At 40.8% G+C, this 24,018-nt stretch overlaps 1 protein-coding gene across 4 annotated transcripts in view; it reads right to left on the bottom strand.

Moving 5' to 3' along the window:
• LOC100464807 (TLC domain-containing protein 4) overlaps nucleotides 1-24,018 on the bottom strand; it is a 99,876-nt gene that overhangs the window by 43,029 nt on the left and 32,829 nt on the right. For 3 of the 4 annotated variants that reach the window (XM_019795123.2, XM_034653957.1, XM_002915126.4), the window contains one exon: nucleotides 3,581-3,746. In XM_019795123.2, the coding sequence (XP_019650682.1) occupies nucleotides 3,581-3,735 (155 nt within the window). In that variant the 5' untranslated portion in view covers nucleotides 3,736-3,746. Of the gene's footprint in view, nucleotides 1-3,580; nucleotides 3,747-23,912 lie in introns of all 4 variants that reach the window. The other variant, XM_034653958.1, reaches the window with a different exon arrangement.

The following is a 24,018-nucleotide window of genomic DNA, read 5'->3' as shown; positions in this document are numbered from 1 at the left end:
AAGCTCCATCCTTAACAGTATCACGGCAGCATTAGTTGCCTGTTCCAATCAATTAGGAATAACTTCCAAATCTACTACTGACCTTAACCAATTCTGTATCTTTGAATCAGAATTCAAATGGATCTTGAAATGAAAATGTATTGCCTTGGAGATTTCAGTGTTAAATGCACATTCACAAGCATGCTGCACTTGATTTCTGTAACCAGTCCATGAGAAAGCTAGAGCGGCTATTATTAGCCTCTTTTTATCATTATTATGAAACCACTTCTAAATAGAAAAATTGAGGACCATGAATTTATACAGAAAATCTATTTTTAAAAGAAATGCTCAAGTGAAAGCAAAATGTTCACGAGATCCAGGCTGAATTTTCTTTTACAGAAGGAATAAGGTTTAGATGAAAAACATCAGTTTCTATGAACATATCTTGCTAGTAATTTAATGATTCAACCAACACCCAAGCTCTATGATATGCTACTTAAAGTGTACACAGGATACAATATATTTATTCATACAATGAAAAAGTTGACAAGTGATGAAGTTTCTTTTCTCTTCACTAGAAAAAAAGGATAAAAGAAACAGCAAAATTTCCTCTTTAGAAATTAATGAGATGTAATAAATTTCTAAAATATGACCCCAAATCTTTAACGGTGACATATATCAACCAATATGAAACTTGATACTGGAAAATCTTATTTTAACTTGAAAAATCAATATGCTTGATCTATGGGCCTATGATGTGGGCCTAAATAGATACATCATGTTAAATCAAATCATATTTAAATGCTCAAAGATCCTCACTAATTTAAAGGCACTGACAAAAAATACTTTGTAATACCAAGGGATTATTTTGAAGTGTGAATAATTAACCCAATTCATCTGGTTTACAAGTCTGGAATTTTCATGCCAAACGTACCTATATTCCAAACACAGCCGTTTAAGGATGTCAGTTCATTTACATCAAGTAAGACATTCCACATTAATAACCATACAACCAGCTTTCTATGGCCATTCAAAAAGTCTATGAAAGCAAAAAGCACAACCTCTCACTAACTTGTTTTAGTGTTTAATAAACTTACATCAAAACGCTTCCCCTTGGAAAAATGAGGACTTTTTGTTCCTGATACTCAGCCCTCAAATTCCCTTTTGTGTTGAAATGCTGCTACATGGTAAATGGGAAGAATTACAAGCCCTTGGCTGATGGAAATGGCATATAATTCATGAGAGAAAAGTTAAATCTTATTTGGATCAGGAAAAGCAAATACCCTATGCTTACATACTCTTTTGCATTAAAAGTTTATACATTCAGAAACTTCTGTTTGGTAAACATTTCACAGTCTATTTTTTAAAATCAGACTCTTGGCAAAGCAAAATGTAGATTCCTTATTGTCTAAAATGAAACACCAAGATGCTACCCAAAAGAAAGTATTTTTTTTTTCAAAGAAGGTTAAAAAGAAATGTTTCTGCTAATAAATAGACAGGGAGATAATGGAAATAATGACCATTGTAAATAGTAATTTAAAGTTACTGATTTAATCATTTGCAAGGAATAGGGGTATTACCAATAGAAATCATACAGCTCAAACAGACAAGAGTTAAAAATTAGAGAAGTGGATTTTAAAATCAGGAGTATTTCAACACAATAGGACTTTCTATATCACAGGAAAACAAGTGGATATAAGAAAAAGTTTTTTAATTGTAAGATATAAATAATACCTGTACATAAGTATTTTTTTCTGAAAAAGCAACAATTAAGTATAGCAATTTATCACTTATACTTAATTAAACTGTCATCTCTCAGGTGATTTTTTTGGTGAGTTGTTTTTCCTCCTGTCCTTTTTCTACTGTGGGGCTCAGACCACGCATTGTTCAGAGACTCTTTCCTGATTATTAGTAAAAATTATGTGGAAGCTGGATTTCAAGACATATACATGTACTTTACTTAAAAAGCAGCCAATCTTTTTTCTTTCTTTACACTCCACCTCACAGCTTAAGTCTCATGTAAACCAAGCTGGAGTGGGAACAGGAGTAAATTTGAGAAAGAAAAAGAGAGAAGGCCATCTGAATAGGGTAATGAATCTTCTATAATCCCAAACTCCTTTTTCAAATAGGAACTCGGTTTCCCAAATGGTGATTCTGTGCACCACAGAATGGCAGTGATAAGACTGAATAATGCAAAGTATTTTTCAATTTCATTTCATTTTCATCTTTGCCTCTATTTCTCTGTATCGTCCCTATTTCTTTGGCTTGCTACTCGTCAAGATTCAAATGCCCTTACCTACCCTAACCATGGTGAAAGGGAAATGAAAATAGGTCAAAATTTACTCTCAGAAAATCTGTCTGCTATCCCAGTCCTCGCCCCTTCCTTCTCTTTCCCCGTTCTACCTATCTTCATGTTAGAAAGGATTTTTAAAAATAATGGTTAGTATCTTTTGTATCCCACTTGTGAACAACATCGTTGTACTATTCTTAAGACAAAAAAAAAAAATCATACTTCTTATTTTTCAAAACTACACGGAAAAATAATTCTCGCTTTTTGGGTACAAAGAGCTACAGCTCGTATGAATCGGACAAATCAATGTAAGGTGCAAAAGGAAACAACTGAAGTCTTATTCACAGTCTGAGTTATAAAAGTGGATGCCTACAAACCAATTTAGCTCAAAGATAAGGGATTTTCAGTCCGATGTTACCATTCTCAAATAAATACTTAGACTTTGGCAGAAGTTAATTCTAAAAGGAAACTGCAATGAAAAATAATTATAGCAATTTTAGAGACCTGCTGAATTCATTTTGTAGTTATCATTAACTCCAAGTAAATAACAACAAAAAATATACCCATAGCTGCTCCAATTCACCGCAGTTTGCAAATGCATGGTGACGTGTGGGCAAAATGCTCTCAAGCACGTGAAGTGGTCATCAGAGTCATTTGTGTTTGAAATGTTGTGAAAGGTTAATGAGTTGCACACACAAAAAATCTGTAAGCCAACTAATTAAAACTCCCGCAGATTTCTATACCCTCAGTTACTACTCATTTTCCTTTTTTTTTTTGTTTTAAAATCTAAAAAGCATTTTTTAACAAAAAGAAGAGGTTCTGATGAGCTCTGAATTACAATGAAAAGTTCATTAAAAGAGAGATACAGATGTGCCAACCATACAGCACCCTCTGGTATACAGCATTTAACTGCCCTCAGTCTGGCTAAGCAAGCCAACACTATATATAGGCTACTGAGCCCCAGCTAACATTCACTTCTGTGATCACTTCCAGAGAGCACATGTTTGTTATCATAAACGTTTCAGAGGAGAATGTAAAACAGGACTCTTCTGCAGTCAGCTGGAGTCTCCTTAACCTTCCCACGCTTCCCCAGAAAGTTCAATTTTTCCTAACATCTTTCAATAGAAGAATTTTTATAATTTTCTTGTATGAGATCTATCTACTTACTTTCCTTTTATTCCTAAGGTCAAATAAAAAATCTGACCTTAAAGTTTGTAAGATCTTCGATGAAAGATTTTTTGGAAATATTTTAAATAATTTTATTTCATAAAACTAACTTTTTAAAATCAGTTACATTTTTGTATGCTTTACCTTGAATGCCATTCAATCTTCTTCTCAAAGCTGAGACTATTAAAACCTGGAGAAACTTTTGCTGAAAACCAGGAACTTATAAAGTAGAAAAGAAGCTGAAAAGTGAAAAAGCTGGTAAAAACAATGCTGAAGACCAGTTTGATGTTGGTGTCCATATTTCTTCAACCTGTTAAGAAAAAAAAAATGGCTATCAATTGCTTTAAATTGCTCACAAGAAATCTAAATTAATTTTTTTAAGAATATGTGCTTATATTTTTAATAATTTATCTTTAGTACAAATATAAGAATACAAAGAAACTAAAAGACTTTTAAGTCTTTACCAGCTATTTGTCATGCACCTTGTATTTGTATTTAAAATAAAAAAGGAAAAATTATCCTAAATATCTGTTATCAATTTTAGAAGGCAAATTTAACAGCATGATTTTCAAAATTATCTAAGTCTTAGAGTTTAACATTAAGAGGGCATTTCAAGTACTACAACTGAAGGTATTCTTTTAGTAATATTTTTAATTAAATAGGAAAAATCATCTGATTTCTCTATGCCTCAACTTCCTCATCTATAAAATGAGTCCATTAGACAATTTCTAAGAAACAATCAGGCCAAAAATCATAACAAAACAAAAAATAACTACATTATAAAAACTAATTGTACAGTGAGGCAAATGACATTTAAAACAAGATTAAAATCTTACAAAGAATAATATCATCTTAGAAAAGAACTACACCACTGTTGCTGCTTAAATTAGTATTTAACTTTTCCTTGGACCAAAAATCCTCCATGGCTTTTTACCTCTAAAATAAAAGATTTTTATAAAAGAGTTTCAGGTTTTAAGGGTAGAGTTATCAGGAAGAATAGTAATATGCATATATACACATTCAAAGTATGTCTTCTATCTCACTGAACTGAACTTTATTTGGACCCTAGAAATCTTAGGAACATTCTGACCAAAAGAAAGACACTAAAGCATCTGCTCATATCCAGCAAATACAGTATTTCTAGAAATGGCTCCATCTTTGATAGAGCTGACCCTCAAATGAAAAGGAAATGAATCAATACATATTTCCAGCTGCCTAATGTGAAGAAATAAAGTCACCTACTGAAGCCAATTCACTAGAGAAAACCCAAGTCATTGACTGTACTAGCAATAACCCCACTTCATTTCCTTCCAACCAGGACCTCATAATAAGAATCAGGCTCCCACAGGGCCCCTTCTGACAGAACTCACGTGTTTGTAATGAGTTCCTTCCCCATTCTTTCTTTCTGGTGTGTGTGCTCAGTAAAAATATTGATATTACAATTCTTCTCCATGAGATTCCATTAACTTTATTGCTCATTTACTTTTTTTTAATTCAACATGTGTTTTAGGGTATTAAAATTTTAATTTGTGATCTTTTAGCCTAGGTTTAATATTAACCAAATAATACATAAAAGTTTTGTACATAAATTAAACATCATTATAATTCACTAAGTGAATGTAAAAGGGAAAATGGTTTTCTAAGATTAAAGCACATGGGGATCTGGAGGCCAGGCGGGCAGGTAAATGAAGAAAATGAAACCAGTAACCAGAAGAGAGTGGAGAGTTTAATCTTCAATGTAAAGATGGTTTGCCCTGAAGTGTTCTGCATGTTCCTTGCTAGTCCTGGAGGGTGGCTGGACATGAGCTATTTATTTACTTTTTTAAAAATTCAACTATGTAATGAGCATGAGTTTCATTAATGTTTGCTAAAGTTATATTATAAAACATAGGAGGTATCATACAACATTATCCATTTTATGAACGGTTAACCAGTACATTAACAAAAAGCACTCAAAACAGCTCACCATTAAGAAATTCCTCATTCCGACTATGGACTATGAGAAACAAACTGGGGGCCTCAGAGGGTAGGGGGATGGGGGAATGGGATAGACCGGTGATGGGTAGTAAGGAGGGCACGTATTGCATGGTGCACAGGGTGTCATATGCAACTAATGAATCATCGAGCTTTACATCAGAAGCCGGGGATGTACTGTATGGTGACTAACATAATATAATAAAAAATCATTAAAAAAAATTCCTCATTCCTACTGGAAGAACAGACATTATTAAAATGTGTACACTATTCAAAGCAATCTATTCATTTAATGCAATCCCTATCAAAATACCACCAGCATTTTTCACAGAGCAAACAACCCTAAAATTTGTATGGAACCACAAAAGACCCCGGATAGCCAAAACAATCCTGAAAAAAAGAGCAAAGCTGGAGACATCACGATTCTGGACTTCAAGTTATATTACAAAGCTGTAATCATTAAGACAGTGTGATACCGGCACAAAAACAGACACATACATCAATGGAATAGAACAGAAAACACAGAAATGTACACACAACTATTTGGTCAACTAATCTCCAACGAAGCAGGAAAAAATATCCAATGGAAAAAAGATAGTCTCTTCAACAAATGGTGTTGGGAGAACTGGACCACTTTCTTACACCATACACAAAAGTAAATTCAAAATGGACAAAAGACCTAAATGTGAGACAGGAAACCATCAAAATCCTAGAGGAGAACACAGGCAGCAACCTTTTTGATTTGTCAGTAGCAACTTCTTACTAGACACATTGCCAGAGGCAAGGGAAACAAAAGCAATAATGAACTACAGGGACTTCATCAAGATAAAAAGCTCCTGCACGGTCAAAGAAACAATCAACAAAACTAAAAAGCAGCCTATGGAATGGGAGAAGATACTTGTAAATAACATATCAGATAAAGGGCTAGTATCCAAAATCTATAAAGAACATATCAAACTCAACCCCAAAAAACAAATAATCTAGTTAAGAAATAGGCAGAAAACATGAATAGACATTTTCCCAAAGAAGATACAGATGGCTAACAGATACACAAAAAGGTGTTCAACATCACTCATCATCAGGGAAATACAAATCAAAACCATGATGAGGTATCACCTCACACCTGTCAGAATGGCTAAAATTAACAACACAGGAAACAACAGATGTTGGTGAGGATGCAGAGAAACGGAAACCCTCTCACACTGTTGGTGGGAATGCAGACTGGTGCAGCCACTCTGGAAAATAGTATGGAGGTTCCTCAAAAAGTTAAAAATAGAATTACCCTATGACCCAGCAATTACACTACTGAATTTTTACCCAAACAATACAATGGACACTGATTTGAAGGGGTAGATGCACCCCGATGTTTATAGCAGCATTAACAACAATAGCCAAACTATGGGAAGAGTCCTAACCATCATCGACCAATGAATGGATAAAGAAGAGGTGGTATAGACACAGACACACACACACACATACAATGGAATATTAGGCATCAAAAGAATGAAATCTTGTCATTTGCAACGATGTGGATGGAGCTAGAGTGTATTATGCTGAGCAAAAGAAGTCAGAGAAAGACAAATACCATATGATTTCACTCAGATATGGAATTTAGTAAATAAAACAGATGAACACGTGGAAGGCAGTAAAAGAGGGAAGCAAACCATAAGAAACTTTTTTTCAAAAAAAGATTTTATATTTGAGAGAGAGAGGGAGAGAGAGCGCGAGCGCGTGCACAAGCAGTGGGGAGGGGCACAGGGAAAGGGTGATGCGGAGCTCCATGTGGAGTTCAATCCCAGGACCCTGAGATCATGACCTGAGCTGAAGGTAGATGCTTAACCCACTGAGCCACCCAGGCGCCCCGCCCTAAGAGACTCTTAATGATAGAGAACAAACTCTGGGTTGATGGAGGGAAGTGGGTGGGGAATGACTAAATGGGTGCTGGGTATTAAGGAGAGCACTTGAGATGAGCACTGGGTGTTATATGTAAGGGATGAAACACTAAATTCTACTCCTGAAACCAATATCCCACTATATGTTAACTAACTAGAATTTAAATAACAATTTGGAAGAAAAAAAAGAAATTCCTCATTCCTAAAAAAGCTAGTTTTTGTTAAGTCTTTGTTATACTGGCTATTTTATATTTTTAACAGATATACTTTCACTTAACTGGGGTCTTTGGGATACATGTTGGGTCTCCCTTTGCAAAAATGTTTCATTTAAAACTAAAGAGCTCCATGTAGTCTAGTTGTGGCTTCTATTAAAGGCTCAACAGACAGAAGCTAATTAAATTGTTCTACTCCCAGCTTTGCTTCTTATTAAGCAGCTGCTTGCTTCATCAGTCATGCCAAATCAAGGACAAATCCAGTGATTTTTTTTTTTAATGTATTTCCCCAGAAAGCAAGTGTCCGTCTTCATTCACTGAATCAGGCAAGAAAGGGGGAAAATGGATAAAACAAAGCAATGCTCACTACTGACATAGTTTAAGAACCTTGGAGAGTTAGGTAACTATTAAGTAGAAGAATTCTATTTTTTCTAAAAACAGAAAAGTATTTGACCTGGTTCATTCACCTCTACATGTGGCTGGGATACTACTCTAGGAAGGAACAGCCAGAACGGAAGTGGGAAATATTTCTGTGGCAATTTACAAGGGAAGTGTCTAGACAAGCACTTGACAGTGCAATTAGTCCATATTGATTCACACCAAAGAAACTTCCAGAGGCCTCCTGACTACTGCATTAGAATGTTTTCTTCTAAGACAGTTTCCATAAACTTTAATTCAAGCAGGTTTCTTAGAAGAAAAGCATGAAAAGGTTTGAAGTACACCTCTCCAACCATTAGCTTATAATAGCCCTCCTTTAGCAGGACTCCCAGAGGCAGGGCCACCGGAAACAGCACAGCCAGGCTGACTCAGCCCTCACTTCAGCCAACAGTTCATCCGACATCTGCCACATGTCCACCAGACACTCAGAATACAAAATGCGGAACATGCTTATAGGCCAGTAGGGAGGTAAAGAAACCAATCACCACCACACTGAGTGCCAAGCTCACGGTGCTAAGGGGGTATTCCCTGCTTTCAGAGAAATAAATACCCAGCAGAGAGGACATATAAACAGTGAGGAGATATCGGAAGGTATTCAACGTAAACCAACAGGACATCTCTTCTATTAAAATCCCAAAACCCTTTAATGCTGGAGTGTAAGATTTAGTTCCACCAGCTGAGTCTAGAACTACTGACTTGGGAACACAAAGATTACTCTCATTTCCTATGTTCACTATTCCCTGGTAATACAAGGGCTTCCCTAGGGAGTGTATCAGAATGACCAATGCTATCTCCAGACACATACCCAACTTCACTCTTTTCCATTCTGACACAACGTGAACCAATGCATAGTGATTAACATGGAGAGGAAAACATCTTGTGGGGTTGTCTTTAAGGGCAGCAAAGAAGGGGGAAGCTGGAAGAACTCCTCCTCGCGCTTGGCATTCCTTTTCCCATCTTTTGTGAGCTTCCTTTCCCGTTTCCCACAATGATTCCAAACACTCACTGGTCTCAAATCTCCAGTTCTCTCTCTCTTATAAAAGATACGGTTTCTTCCTATCTCACCAAAAAATGGAGGCCGCCAAGCATGAACTCCCTCAATGTCACAGTGTCTACTACCTCCCCTGCCCCAAAATAGAACCTCTTCTTTGCCCACTATAGGCTCTGCCTAGGTGTATGCCCCACACCTTCAACATGGCTTAAGTTGTGTGCAACCAAATGTCCCCCAGCATACCAGTCCTAGAGGGTCACTTTCCCTCCGGATGGCTCCATATGGACATCCTGGAGGCCCCATTGGCTCTACCTGATCTGAGCCAAACTTAATCCCAGACCAGTCCTTTCCCAGGGCTCTATATCTCAGAGAATGGTACTATCATCCACCACATTTCCCCCATCTTCCAGTCCAGAATAGTTCAGTTACTCTGGTCCCCTTCCTATCCCTTATTCCCACAATTAATTGACTGGCAGACTGAAAAATAGCAAACGAAGGGTAACCTGATTCCGGGAAAGTTCTGAAAGTTCCTCATGACAGCCTTATGAATAATATAAACAAATGTGGCTTGAAAACAAAATTAGGTAAATCCAGAGCCAGTTGAAAAACTAGAAGCAGCATGCAGAGCAATGATCTGAAACAGACCTGAGAAATATCTCCTGCTATCCCCTAAGATTCCCTTTTTAGTCTGTATTAGTAACATCGTTTACAAATATTTACATGGTCCTCAATCTGCATGTAACACAGAGCTGGGAAAAATAGCTAATATAATGGGTTAACAGAATCAGGTTTCTAAATTATCTTCATAAGCTGAAATAGTGAGTCCCAATCAGAAAGAAAAAGCATAATAGGAATAAATAAATAAATTTTAAAGGCAATACCTAAGTATAGGAGGTAGTATAATAGCTATGTAACACACACACACACACACACACACACACACACACACACACACACACAGAGTAGAAATACTAGCATTTTAAGTTACACAAACCAGTGAGAGATAATAAGGTAATGAAGATACGAATAACAAAAAAACCAACTTCAGGCTCATTTATAGTCAGCGTAAAAATATACCTTTGGATCAAGATACTTATCAGCCCCACTTTATTCTGAATTAATCACATACCATTGGGAGCAAGATTACTTAGAAAGGACTCGAGTATTCTTCAAACATCTTCACTGTTGTGTGGAAAAGTGAAAGAGGGAACTTATTCTGCGTTACTCAAAATGGCACAAATGGGCAAAAACTACAGGGAGGGAAGAGTTCAGCTTAATTTAAGGAAGAACGTTCTAACAATTTAGAAGAGCCCAAGCATCCATCACGGAAGTGGTAAAAGGACTTCAAGGGGGCTGGCCCTGAGTCTTTGAGAGCACTCTCAAAGAAAGATTCTGGGATTCTAGGACTGAACTGAACTTTGGTATCTAAAAAGACAATTTTGCATTAAACACTATATAAGCTTCTCAAAAGTTTATCATTTAGGTTTTTAAAAAATCAAAATTACATATGTAGAAAAATATTAAGTCCATATCACTCAGAGGGATGTACACAGACTCAGTTGCAGTCTTGAAACTGAACCTCATTCCACCGCTTGCTGTGTGACCTGGGACAGATTACTAAATTTGCCTTACCTGAACCTCGGTTCCCTGTGAAAGGGAGATAACAGTACTAACTTGGCATGGCTGTCATGGGGCATAAACCACATGTCTGTTGGACACTGAGAACAATATTTGGCATATGGTGCACATTAAGTTTCTGCTTCCACCATCATCCGTCCCCAGCAGCAAGAGGGCATGCAGCTTCTGGGTCTGTCACCACTCCAGCCAAGGACAACAAGACCACTGTCTAGCCACTAAGGCCCCTGTTAGTCAACACTCACACATGCAGGCAGACCCCAGAAATCTATCCTGTACCATGTGACTATCCCTGTCATGCTCCTAAGTTCCTTCCCAGCAGCCACCTGACCCAACCCCTCACTCTGTCCACCTCTCAAACCCTTCCACTAGGTCCCCTGGGGCTGCTCTGCACCCAGGAAATAGATCTCTATCCTTTGCCTCTCCTCTGTGTGCTCTGAAGACCACCCCCTCCCCTGCAGCCCTCCCAGGTCGTGGCTGCCTGGTCCCCCACACTTCGGAGTCAGGAGGTGGCCCGATGTCCTCTTTGCTCCTCACATGTCCTTCAGGCCCTGCTCCTCCAGTCCCCTGCCCCCTGTAAACACCCAGCGTGCTTTGGTCCTACTATTCAGTTATACAACCTCTCCCTCTCCTAACTTTATTGTATTCCAACCTCCTGGACATTTCCTCCCAGTCAGACTTTGGTCTTGGTTCGCTGATGTCCTCAAGCCCTGACATCATCCTGAGTGACTTCTTAGTCCATCGAAGGTGCAGGGTTCCTTAACAACTCAGTCCTTCTTTCTTCATCGAAAATGGCACCTCTTCCATGCCACCTCAACCACTCATGGACCTTTATTGTCCCTTACTCAATGTTTTTCTGCCTCCACAATAACATCTCAAATATTCCCCTGTTGACCTTTCCTTGAAGTGTGCTCAGTATTACAACATTTTCAAGTCCACTGACTTCTTGGCTCGTTCCCAACCCTCTCACCCTTTCCTGTGTTTTACTTCCCTCTTTAATCAGCTTAGATCCTACAGCCCATCACTTCAGTAATACTCTTACTAACACCCTACATTCCCTTTCCACTGCCAAGAGCTGGCAAAACTCCAACCCCAGAACTGCTCAACTCTTTACTCAGCGATGAGCCCTACACAATCAGAGCACTGTTGCGAAGCACCACACACCAGAAGGAATGGGGCTGGTGAGTGAGAAATGGCAGAGGGATCAGAGGGCCCTCAAGGCTGTGCCGTACTCCCACTGCACTGCCCCGGCTGACTGATCCTCTCACGCATCACCGTTCATTTTCCAAATCATCCCTACTTTTCAAACCTCTAACCATCTGCCCCATTCTCAAAAGATAGCCCCGTCCAACCTCACAAAAGAATAGAAGCCGACATATGAAAACGCGATCCCACTATCAACCTCACAAACTACCTGCATCTTCACCCATCTGCCCTTCCATCTCAGGACAGCCTCTCCAACCTGTGCACCCCCCACGCCTCTGGTAACCCTCAGTTTGTTCTCTGTACTTATAGGCCTGATTCTGCTTTTCATTTGCTTTTTTATTAATCTGGTTTTTTTAGATTCCACATGAGTGAGATCATACGGTATGTGTCTTTGTCAGTTAAAGCTGCAATTTAAATGAATGTCTCCTTCCCCCAATGAAATGTGAGCCCCATGAAAGTGGGAAACATGGACATTTTCCCCCTCGCCACTGCATCCCCATACCTAACACAGGCCTGCCACATAGCATGTGCTCAGTACATGTTTATTAAATAGAATGATAATAACAGACATTCATATTTATATGGGCTTTCCACTCTGCTAGTATCTCATCAGCAACAGGTCCCTCATTTTGCAGTATAGTCAGAATACTGGAAAAAAGAATATTCTAAATTGACAACTCTTGTATTATAGCATGAAAACATATCTACTTCAAAAGGGCCCTCACTTCAAACGCCCAAGAGCAAAGAGTACTGACCAATATTATAAAGTGAACTAATATTAAGTATGTGATTTAGTCCATTTGCATTGCTCTACCAAAATACCACAGACTGGGTGGCTTATAAACATCAGAAATTTTTTGCTGCCCACAGTTCTAAAGTCTGAGATCAGGGTACAAGCATGATTTGGTGAGGCCCCTCTTCCAGGTTACAGACTTCACATTGCAGAAGGGGCAAGATAGCTCGGTGGGGTCTCTTACAAGAGCACTAACCCCATTCATGAAGGCTCCACCCTCATGACCTAATCACCCCCCAAAGGCCCTGCCTGCTACTACCCCCACCTCTGGGGGTTAGGATTTCAACATATGAACTTGCAGGTGGGGGGGACACAAACATTTAGCAGCAGCAAATATGGTTTCTCCACCCCAAACTCCTCATAACAAATGGTATGTGTTCAAAGATTTCATAGTAATTACAATCTGCTCTGTATTTTCATATTCTTATCAACTACAGAAGTACTTATTTATTGATTTAGCTGTATCAGTAGGCCTAACATGTTAAAGCGTTTTAAAAGTCTCTGTTTGCAAACTGGAAGATACTTATAAATGAACACATGACTGCAGAAGGTATTTACTAAACCAACCAAACAAAAACCCTACCAAAAAAGTCATACCTGCACCTCACCCAATCATTCTGGGTTTTGTTTGCATTTTCATATGGGTGGTACCCTACAATTACCTGTCTAAATGCTCGTGAAAGGTCAATAATTAACCAGAAACAATAAAACCTCCCCTCAGTAGAGAATGACTATCACACTACCTGCTCCTGTCTTTTTATTCATGTAAAAACAATTAAACATCTGATCAAACGTACAAAGCTCTCAACTAACTACAGTTATAGTTTTTGGTTTTCATGGTCATTACTATTATTTGAATTTTACATCGAGAGCTATATGAAAAAGTTAGGAAAATTATGCGCAGAAAACATTCCAGCTCTTGGCCTTTTCTGAGCATCAGGTTCAAGAACCATTAGCACTAGTGTGAAAGTCTACGGGAAGCCAGCTACATTAAAGTCAACCTAACTTCCGGAAATCCTCCAATGTGCATGGTACTGCTTTTTCAACAGAAGCAATGGGAAGAATAATGGAGACTAAATCAGGAGAGGCTAAAGGAACCCTAAATTAATATGATTAAATCATACTCCCTTTCTCACAGATACGATGTTACTTTAGGTTTAACAAGGGGCTGCTCGTGATGATAGCAAAGATTTCTCTACAGTTCCTCCCTGTCACTGAAGATACTAAACTCTGAATAAGGGTATCCTTTATATTTTTCCCATTCCTTCAATCCTTTTTCTTCCAAGAGCATATAACAGAATTCAAATTGAAAAGACACTGATTCTAATCAGTCCTGTTACACACCCTGGCAATGCAACGGACACCCCCGAAAACAATTTTTTTGGATTACAAATTGTTTTAAAGATAACAAAAAAAATTTTTAGGGTTAAATATTCATACATTTCTAACTGGCCTTTATTTTCCCCACCATCCTACGTAATAATTACAATCGTGACATGTATGAACAGGAAGGAGGCTGAAATTCTGTTCCCCAAACTGGCGCTCTTTGGGAAACCCACTCAACGACTGTGGGGTGGCCCTATCTTGAGAACTGTTGTAACAGCTAATTCATATTGCTACGAATCTCGTTAGTCCAAGATTTCCATTTTATCTGTCTCCTTACATCCTATGCTAAATGCCTTCTAGATCTTTCTCTGGTCCCTCATCCAGTGTTTTTCGAATTTTCATATCCCAGAGCTTCTCCCTGCCCCTCTCACATGTACACAATACTTTCTCCATACATATTCTTATTCCAACCAGTCAAGAAGTCTCTGTAGTCTTCCCTTTTACAGTTTGGTTGTTTGTGTGTGGCCGTGGTAGTGGAAAGTATTGATATTTTGTCACACAGCTGAGAGACCCCACCAAGACATTCTGGAATAGCAAGTGGGGGAGGGGTGAGTGAGGGTTATCCCAGCTCCTTAACCTCTCCCTGAGAATTCCTGCTCTTTCAAGAAATAATTTCTCTCCTTGGTTTCCCACAGCACTTGATCAGGTCTCTCTTCTATTACAGGTATTTTTAATTAGGATTTTAATAGAATGATTATTCTTATTTTCCTAGCTTACATTTATTTACACTTTTTACATGTTTTGGCTACTAACTCAAAAATAAATAAAATTAAATCTAATACAGTTAATCTATGTTGTGTCAACTTTTTAAGTTTTTTGTCTTATTTACATTTTTTATTTCATTTTCCACTGACTCTCTGATATGGGATTTGTTTTTATAATGCCTAACAAGAAGTGTGGCTATAAGGGAATGACAGTGGGAAAAGGCCACCTTCCCCGGCAGTCCCTACTGCGCTGCTGGTTCCTGACCCCCAATGCACTAAGAATTCTCCCCTTAGAAATTCAGTCCATTTTCTAAGACCTGAAGGCTCAGAGTACAGATAGCACATTTACTTGGTAAATGTTTCCTAGCATCTCACCTCACTTAAAACTTTTATAAAGACGTTTTTGTTTTTGTTTTTTAAAGATTTTATTTATTTGACAAAAAGAGAGACAGCCAGTGAGAGAGGGAACACAAGCAGGGGGAGTGGGAGAGGAAGAAGCAGGCTCCCAATGGAGCAGGGAGCCCGATGCGGGACTCAATCCCAAGACTCTGGGATCACACCCTGAGCCGAAGGCAGACGCTTAACGACTGAACCACCCAGGCGCCCCCATATAAAGAAGTTTTTGCTTTGCAAACCTAAGAGCTCCAATGACAGCCACTGGATTTTGGATAAATCAGAAGACCTTAAGCTAGGAGACAATAGTATTGGAAGATCATACAAATATAGTACTTGACACAAATAATAAGGGGTTGGAAGCGTGCACAATTTGAGGGCCCATCTTTAAGGAAATCAGCATTTCAAATACAACACACTCGCCAAGCCTTAGAAGAGGTTAGTAAGGAGCCTTCCAGCTGAAGCAGAGACCAGATGGCACTGTGTCACCTGGGGGACTCAGGAAGAGGAACAAGGTTCTGCAGCCAACCTCTACCCAACCTCTGTTGTCCTTATTTCCCTGCAATTCCCTTCCTGGAAGGGAGCCTCTTGGCTTGGGACATCTTTTGGCTTTCCAGCTTTCATCAAGGAAAAGCTGGACAGTGCAAGATTTTTCCAAATATGTTTTGTTCTTTTTCTAAAGGAATCACTGCCGAGCAAGCTGGGAAATCAAAACCTAAGGAGACAGGGAAGTCCTTTTCACCTTCAAATTGTCGATCCTATTACCTCTGAGAGAGTCCTTGGGATGCAGGGAAGTGGCTGAGACAGGACAAAGACTGCCTGCCTTCTGCCTCTCTATTTGCCTACTCCCCACAGGAACCAGAAACAGTACTGAACAGGTTAAAGGAGCTGAAGAACAATTTAGCAAATCTCTCTCACCTGTTGAGTCTTAAAATGCATTCTATTCAACTGGAGAGAAACCTAGAATCATACCCACTCCCAGGATTTAGTAAGTAGCCATGGGCAAGAAGAATATGACCTTTCTGACTTGCAAGTCCTATGAAAGGGGATAAGAATGCTTTCATTGCAAGATGGTTGTCTGGCTTGAGTGAGATGAATTAAATACACTGAACACAGGGCTTGGCACATGTAGCCACTTGTGATAATTCCTTGCTAGTGTGACGTTGTCACTCCTGTCGCCCAGAGGTGGAGTCTATGTGTCCGCTCTCATGAATCTGGGCTGGCCTTGCCATCTGCTGACAAACAATGAGTAGAAGAGAGGCTGTGAGGGTTGCAGAGCTTCAGTAGGCCTCAGAAAACATAGCAGCATCCGCCTTTTGCTCGCTTGACTGTTGCTCTAAACCTGCCACATAAAGAAATCGGTCTACTCTACTGAAGCATGAGAGAGCACCTGAAGAACTGAGACTCCCAGCTGACAGCACTTAATACAAGCCACCAACCATGCTGGCAAGTCCACTCCCATCTTCCAGCCCAGTGCACCCACCAGCTGAATGCAGCCATGAGAACAAGCCTATAAACAGCAGGGTAACGGCCCAGCCACCCACAAAATCATGAGAAATAATAAATCATTGTCTGAAGCCATTAGGTTTGGGGGTGGTTATTCACCAGTATATCAAAACACCACTCAATAAAGGATAGCACTTGTTATCACTAACTTTTCCTAACCAAGAAATGTTACACCCATCTCTTGAATGGTACGAAGTCACAGAGGGATAGGATAGTCGGTATTCGAAGCAATGTGATAATTTCTGCCTCCTTTTAACCTATGGCCTAGGGGCCCTGAAGCTTGTCTACACCTCCCATCTGATTGGGAGATAGGGTGGCTTAAATAAGAAGCCAAGGAGTTTCTAAATTCTCTAGGTGACCTTTCACGGTATTCCCTAAGGGCCACTTAAAACCCTACCACGGTACATTGAGAATGGTTTCTCTTCTCTTCTGATGTCTTCCCGTAAGATTGCCTTTGCCAACTGCACTGTTTCCCAATAAACATGATATTTACCAGCCTGATGATATCTGTTTGACACTTGTCAGGCAGCTAAAAAAAATCTGACACGTTTCTCTGAACCACTTCTCAGGCTATGAGGTGATGTGCAAAGCAATTACATGATGCTTCAGGTGACTTCAAGGTTAACATTCACTATAAACCTCAAGTTTAAATTCAGGGTAAGTCTTGTAAAAGTACCTCAGCTTGACCCATCGACCTAGTAATAAAGAACTGTTCTGGGACAATGTTCTGAGGTAAAACTGGAGTGAATGTGGCCATGGAAACACAGACCCAGGTGGCTCATGAGACTTGAACTTTCCCAGCTTCACAAAACAAGGTCATGCTGCCCCAACCTGTAGATCTTGGAGTCCTGCTGACACTCTGATATGCTACAACCCTGTAATAATGGAGAGCTCGGAGATGCCCTCAAGATTTCTTGGAATGGTGGCTCTGAGCTCTTCTCACTCGTGGAGCTCATCAGCGTGAACACATACCATCCTTCCTGCACCGACCAACTACAGACCTGTGCATGTGTGTTTTTAAGAGGAAAATATTTCCTTCGTTGTTGTAGTTCTGATACATTAATGCCATGTAAACATTCTCGGTTCTTGGCGGTGGCTGAGGGTATGGGTGAAATAGGTGATGCGGGAACTGAGTGCACCGGTTGTGACGAGGGCCAGGTGACGTATGGAAATGCTGAATCACTATACTGTACACCTGAAACTAACATGGCACTGTATGCTAGCTGGAATTTAAATAAAAACTTTAAAAATAAATAAACATCCTGACTTCTTGCTTTGTAAGCTGCAAGCCTAGAAATCCCAGGAAAGTGGGTTCTACTCACAGAAATTCTATTAACATGATATATTCTGTACTACCTTATAGAAAGAAATTGTCTAAGAATAATACCAGATTGCTGTTTTCATCTGTCCTCTTAAAGCTCTCTCTGGATTAAACCCATGACCTTCCCCCTCACCCTAATGACCTTTCACTGAGGCCTGCCAAGGCATGATACCCATGAGTAGCACTGAGGAACATGGTATGAAATGGCATCATAAGGCAAGGTCACTAGGTTTTGCTGTACAACACTGGGGACATTGCTGAGAACACTGGCCATTGCAAATGCAGTGTTTTCTGGCTGAAAATACAAAGGAGGAATTTCTCTCAGCTCCTAGAATCAGGAATAGATGGATTTCTCCAATTGGTTTCTCCTCGGGACACCCTGAAGCTTACTGCGGACTGCCTACGTCTTCTCCTAGGCTGCTGGAGTGCTTGCAGCCAGCACTCCAAGGTACACAAACCAACCTCACTCATGGCTCCACCTTATTTTCCTTTGGCTTATTTTTCTTTCTCATCCTTAATTTACTGTATCTTGTCCTATTGTATGCATCTTTGTAAGCCATCCCAAATCACTTCTGGAATCAGACACGGTATAAATAAAACTATAAAACCCAAAGATATGATCATCAGCGTGTATACCTAGTTCCCCTACTCCAGACGGTGAGCTCTTGTCAGCAAGGGCTGTCCTGTGAAATCCTTAAGAGTGTCTAGTGCTTTCCTTTTACTGCTGAATGACTATCTGGGGAATTAAATGGTAGAATAAGCAAATTTTGATACCACTATGTTAACTGAACTATAAAATAAGTATAAAATACTAATGATTTTATCTTTTATCCTCCAAACACCGATGTGTCACAGGAGACAGGCACAAGGGTGTTTACTACAGCATTAGAAGCAACTCTCAGGGCCACGGATAGGGAAATGATTACATATGCTGGTGCAGCCACACTATCACAGGCTGCACCGACATTTAAATAAGCAAGATGATACAGAAGGGCATTCACCCATCACACACTATGGGGTGGAAAAAAAAGAGCAGGCAGTGAAATAATACATTTTTCATAACTACCTAACTGGCTTTTTTGGCATTTGTAGAGAAGAAGGGCTATACCCCCAAACTGCTAACTGGCTGTACTTGGGAGGGAAATCAGGGGAAATGGGAGCTGGAGAAAGGGGAAGAAGTGAACTGTCATTCTCCTGAGTTATTGGTTGTTTTCATGGTTTTTCTTTATGTTATTTATAACAAGAAAGTTTCACTTTTGTAATTAAAAAATAAAAACACTGAAGAAAACATGTAGCGACTTCAGGTTATAAAGCATTCTCGAATCCTCAAAATGTCTAATGTCTCAAGGGTTTCGCTGGGAGATACTAAGCTGGGATCCTCCAAACAAGCGGTCTTTGCTCCGTGGCTAGGCCTTCCCTATGGGCAACTTGGCTCCCTCCCTTAGAGCCTTTATCCTGTCATGGAATCCTCCATAAAGTAGGGAACATATTGATGTTTAGTGACATACATACAGGTTTTTTAAATATGAAAAGGCAAAGGATCTTTCTCAATCAGAACACAGCTGTAGTCTTTACAAGTCCTTAAAACAGCATATAACAAATTATAAAACATTTAAATTCTTAATTGTCCCAATGTGGTTTTTTTTTACTTGTATTAGAGCAAAACACGTTAACTGAGCAAGACTAGGTTGGGAAATTATGTCCCTAAAATGTTAATACTTTGTAAAGGGGGAGGGTTTAATCGTTCTAAAGTTTTCACCAAATGAAAATTCCTTCTTCCCCCATTCCACACAATAAATACACAGCAAATAGGGAGAAGTCTTCTAGGCCTTCAGAATGTACTTTTGAAAGGTTTTTTTAAGCCTATCTGGAGAAAGCGAATTAAATTAACTTGACCAACACAGAGTCTCCATGTCTCCAAACTGTAAAAATTAAATCAAAACCAATGTGTAAACCCATCAATGAATGGTTATTTCTAGGGAGGCCGTGGCAGGATCTGGTGGACACCAGCACAGCACAGGCCAGGATCCCAACACAGGATTCTACGAAACAGTCAGGTGGACACTGCTGAAGTCCAGAGCTCAGAGGTAACACCAAAGAAAGCACTATATACATACCAGACAGCCGAGGAGAAACACATCACCTAAGGTAAGAAAATCAAACACAGCGAGGACGGGTCAAACGGAGGATCCCACTAGTCAGAATGTGGATGATAAACACAAGCAAGTAAACAAGCAAACCCAGCGAACTGATACCTGTGCACGTTGCCCTCCACGCTTTGCTGTACTTGCCCACTGGTGAGGCGGCCAAGTGTATGAGTCAGGTGTTAATTGTTATGAAAAGGCAGTCAAAGGCATGCAGATAAACTCTGCCCTGGATTACTAACTCCAGGGCTCGGGAATCCAGGGCACGGGTTACGGGAAATTAGCTCAAGGATGCTGGATGCTGCCTCACCTATCACCTCAAGAAGCTTTTTTGGCCATCCCAAAGACTATGAATAAGGATTCCAGTTTGATCGTGAAATAGACATCTCAGGACGCCTTGATAATCTAACCCTTTTACATAAACAAGGTAATGAGAAAACGTTTCCAATTCCCTGTAAAGCAGCTAATTTCCTAATGAGTTTCATCAGCAATGGGGTTTTGCAACAACATATCCCATCCACTTCCGTAAGAACTTCTCAAAGCTGTAAGGGGAGTTATGAGCCCACACACTGCTCTATGAGCCCCTCAGTTTCCTATCCAGCTGATGAAAGTGGACATGGCCTAAATCCACCAGCCAGTTTGTTCGGGATCCATTGGTCCTCTTAACCTACAGAGAAAAATCTGCTCTAAAGACACTGTTTTCAAATCCATGTTTACTCCTTCCACACTTCCTTTTTTTCCTCAAAACCAACTATTTTGCTTTGAAGTAGACAGAACCAGTAGGAAGTTCCCCCTTTGCACCCTTCTATCCCACTGCCTTCACTAATGTGAGTCCTGCACCCATGTGACGCCAGATGAGTTCCCACATTCCTTCCTATCCCCACCAACAAGGGTCCAGATTTCCCAATCAATTCTAGGTTCCCTTCCAGCATCTCCGACATGAATGCAACCTGTTTATCTACCCATTAGGCAAGTGATTTCCCAACAATGGACTCTGGTCCACTAACAGATGAGTTTTTCAGAACACTGCATAGGAACAGAAAGCATAGAAACAGAAAAAGAAAACAGAAATGCTATACACAGTAAGGGTACACATTGTTTCATGAAACCGGTTTCAGACGCACCTATACTTACTTGTATCCTGGGTCTCAGTGCAAAGACCCATTTTGTACTGTGTTGTAATCCAAAAACGTTTGAAACACTGCTTTAGACAAGCCTTTGTCCCTCTAATCAGACTACCCCCTTGCTCTCCGTCCCACTGCTCAGCAACTCCCTTCCTCATGCTGGCTCAAGCTCTGAACAGACTTCCAGCTGTCTCCTTCACCCGCTGTTTTCACAAACCTTGGCCTTTTACAATGATTCACAAGCTCCTTCTCATGTATCCAAAGGATTGCCTTCTCCTTGAACAGACCAATGTTCTGAGGGAAAAAAAAAATCCTTTGCTATTCCTGCCTTCTTTTCAGGTCTGGGAGCTGCTTGCAGAACATCCAGCTGTCTCACTATGAATGACAAACCTCGGAGCAGTAGGACTCCATGTCTTCGTGGGCTACCTTTCATCTCCAACAAGAAAAAACACCACCAAAGTCACTCGCACAATGCCTTAGGTTTTCTTACAAAATTAACCTCGCTTTCCTGATGTAATGCATTCTCTGGTGTCATACATTCGGTGCCTGATACCAATGCCAGGTGAATACAGCTCAGCCCGAGTGGTGAGTTTAAGTCTGGTTCCTATCCTCCAGAACAGATGGTTACTCCACCTCCATATTGCCATCTTCTTCCTCTTGCAAGGCACAGGGAAGGACGGAAAGCACAGCAAGGTGGCTGTACACGCGTGGTGGCATCCTTTCCTCTTTCAAGGACGAGGGCACAAGCTGTCCAGCACAATTTCACCATCCCCACTTTCACCCTCCCTTGTCCAACTGCCCACGATTCTCACCCAGACAATTCATTCATTCTCTTCCTCCACAGAAAAACTCATTTTCTGTATCTTCCCGTAGCCTGTTCAGTTTAGTTTTTTCAGCCAAAAGGACTATCCTACTTTTTAACCTTCCAAGAGATATCAAAGCTAAATGGAGCCTTCATTCGTAGGATATGGGACACTAATTTGAGAAGAAGCAGGCAGGGAGACACTGAGTCTGAAGGTTTCTTATGAAATCTGCTTGGTTTCCTCTCATACTTGGGATGCCAGCTTTGAGGGTGGAACATAAACGTAGGGTGGGCCTTTGTTAGAGCACCAGGAGAGGAGAGAACTTCACTAGAGGCAGAAGGGCAAGAAACACACTCAGACGGAATGAGAGAGAATGGGGGGGGTGGTGTCACACCTACGGCACATTCCAGAATTGGCTGGGAAGCTCCACTACTAGTCCCTTCTGCAACCCAACCCCTTTCCCACTTCCTAGTCAGAAATACAGGGCTCCTTCACTACCTCTCTAGTTGCCTGATTATTAGGCAGGCCCTCCATCCTTCCCAAGTCACCATATCCTCCTCCCTACTCCTTTGCTGGGAAAGCTCTTCATCCATCCAGCACTGAGTTAGGTCTCTGATAGCTCCTGCTCCCAAGGCCTCTGCCTACCTTGGTGATCAAATGAATCTCTCTCCAATGGAGATTTCAGAGAAGGAAGAAAAAGATAGGCCAACTCTTGCATCCATGCTCCAGGGTCTACTGAGAGACCCAGCTTCTTTGGGTTAGCCTTGGCCCTTGACCCCTGCCATTCCTAGGAACCTCCAAGTACATAGCTTTTTTTGTAAAGAGCCATTATTCTTTCCAACAAAGTCAAGAGGCTTAGAGTTAAAGGAATAGGAACAGAAAGCTCATAGTGTAAACAACTATGACTGACTGAGCCGCTGGATGCCAGGTGCCCGGTTCTGGACAGGTAAAATTTCTACAAGATCACACAGTAAGGATTCCAGCGCTGGAGGGAGGTATTGTGGCAAAAGAAGGTGCAGCAGTAGGAAGAAAAGAAGCACTCTGTAAATACATTTCCTGGATCATCTGATGGCACAAGAGGGGGGAGGTGGCACGTCAACTAAAGTCCACCGTTCCTGGAGCCATTCTTTCCAATTTTCTAGCATGGCAGGAGTCCACTTTTTTAATTTAGTTCCATCCCTACAATTTAAGGAAAAGATTAACACAGGGGGAAAAAATTCTGTATTTCACACTTAGAAGGGAACTGAGACTCTCTGTCATATTACCTTAACTGGCTACATAAAGATGAACTGCATTCCAACCTATACCATGTGCTCACACAGCAGTATCTCTAACGAACACACAGTCCAACATAGATTTTTCTTAACTCCATTTATGGCTGAGTGAAGATTTTACTAAAATGACAGCTTGTTTCCTGCTTCACAGATCAACCCCTAATATCCACACAAACTCTCCCATCTTGTCCCCAAACTGGTATCAGATTCATTTAAACATTGTCAAAGATCACTCTTTAGGAACAATTTTATAATTTCACATAAAAATGTGTGCTACATTAACTCTCAGATGTGTACAACTGAGGAAAAAAAAATACTGTCCAGCAACGGTGACCCTTTAATGAACTTGGACAACTCAAAGTACTTTCACAGAGGTTTCCCCACCCTCTTGGGGCTGTAGGAAAATGCTAGCATTACGGATCCCATTTCATGGCTGGGTAAAGCGAGGCTGTCGGTTTAATAAACTTGCTGGGGTTACAACGGTAGAGCTGTAAACAGAGTCNCCGCCTCCGGCGCTCGGGACGCCCACCCAGCTGCGGGCGCCGGAGCCCGTGGCCGCGCTAGGCCGGGGGCGGGAAGCCGCGGCGCCCCTGCCCGCGGGCTGTGCTCGGCGGCGCGGGGGAACCGCGGGGCAAAAGCGAGCCCGCCCTTTTCCCCGAACCCCCTCCAGACAGCGTCACCTGTGCCGGGTCCCGGGGCGACTCGCGCGCGGGCGGCGGCTGCACCGGGCCGGGGAGGGCGGCGGGTGGTTACAGAAGCCCGGTCATCCAGCCCGGCCCGAGGGCT

Source organism: Ailuropoda melanoleuca, chromosome 2 (assembly GCF_002007445.2).
Source record: "Ailuropoda melanoleuca isolate Jingjing chromosome 2, ASM200744v2, whole genome shotgun sequence".
NCBI classification, from domain to species: Eukaryota; Metazoa; Chordata; class Mammalia; order Carnivora; family Ursidae; genus Ailuropoda; species Ailuropoda melanoleuca.
The sequence above is the reverse complement of the archived record's forward strand: the minus strand, read 5'-3'. Positions and strand labels throughout refer to the sequence as shown.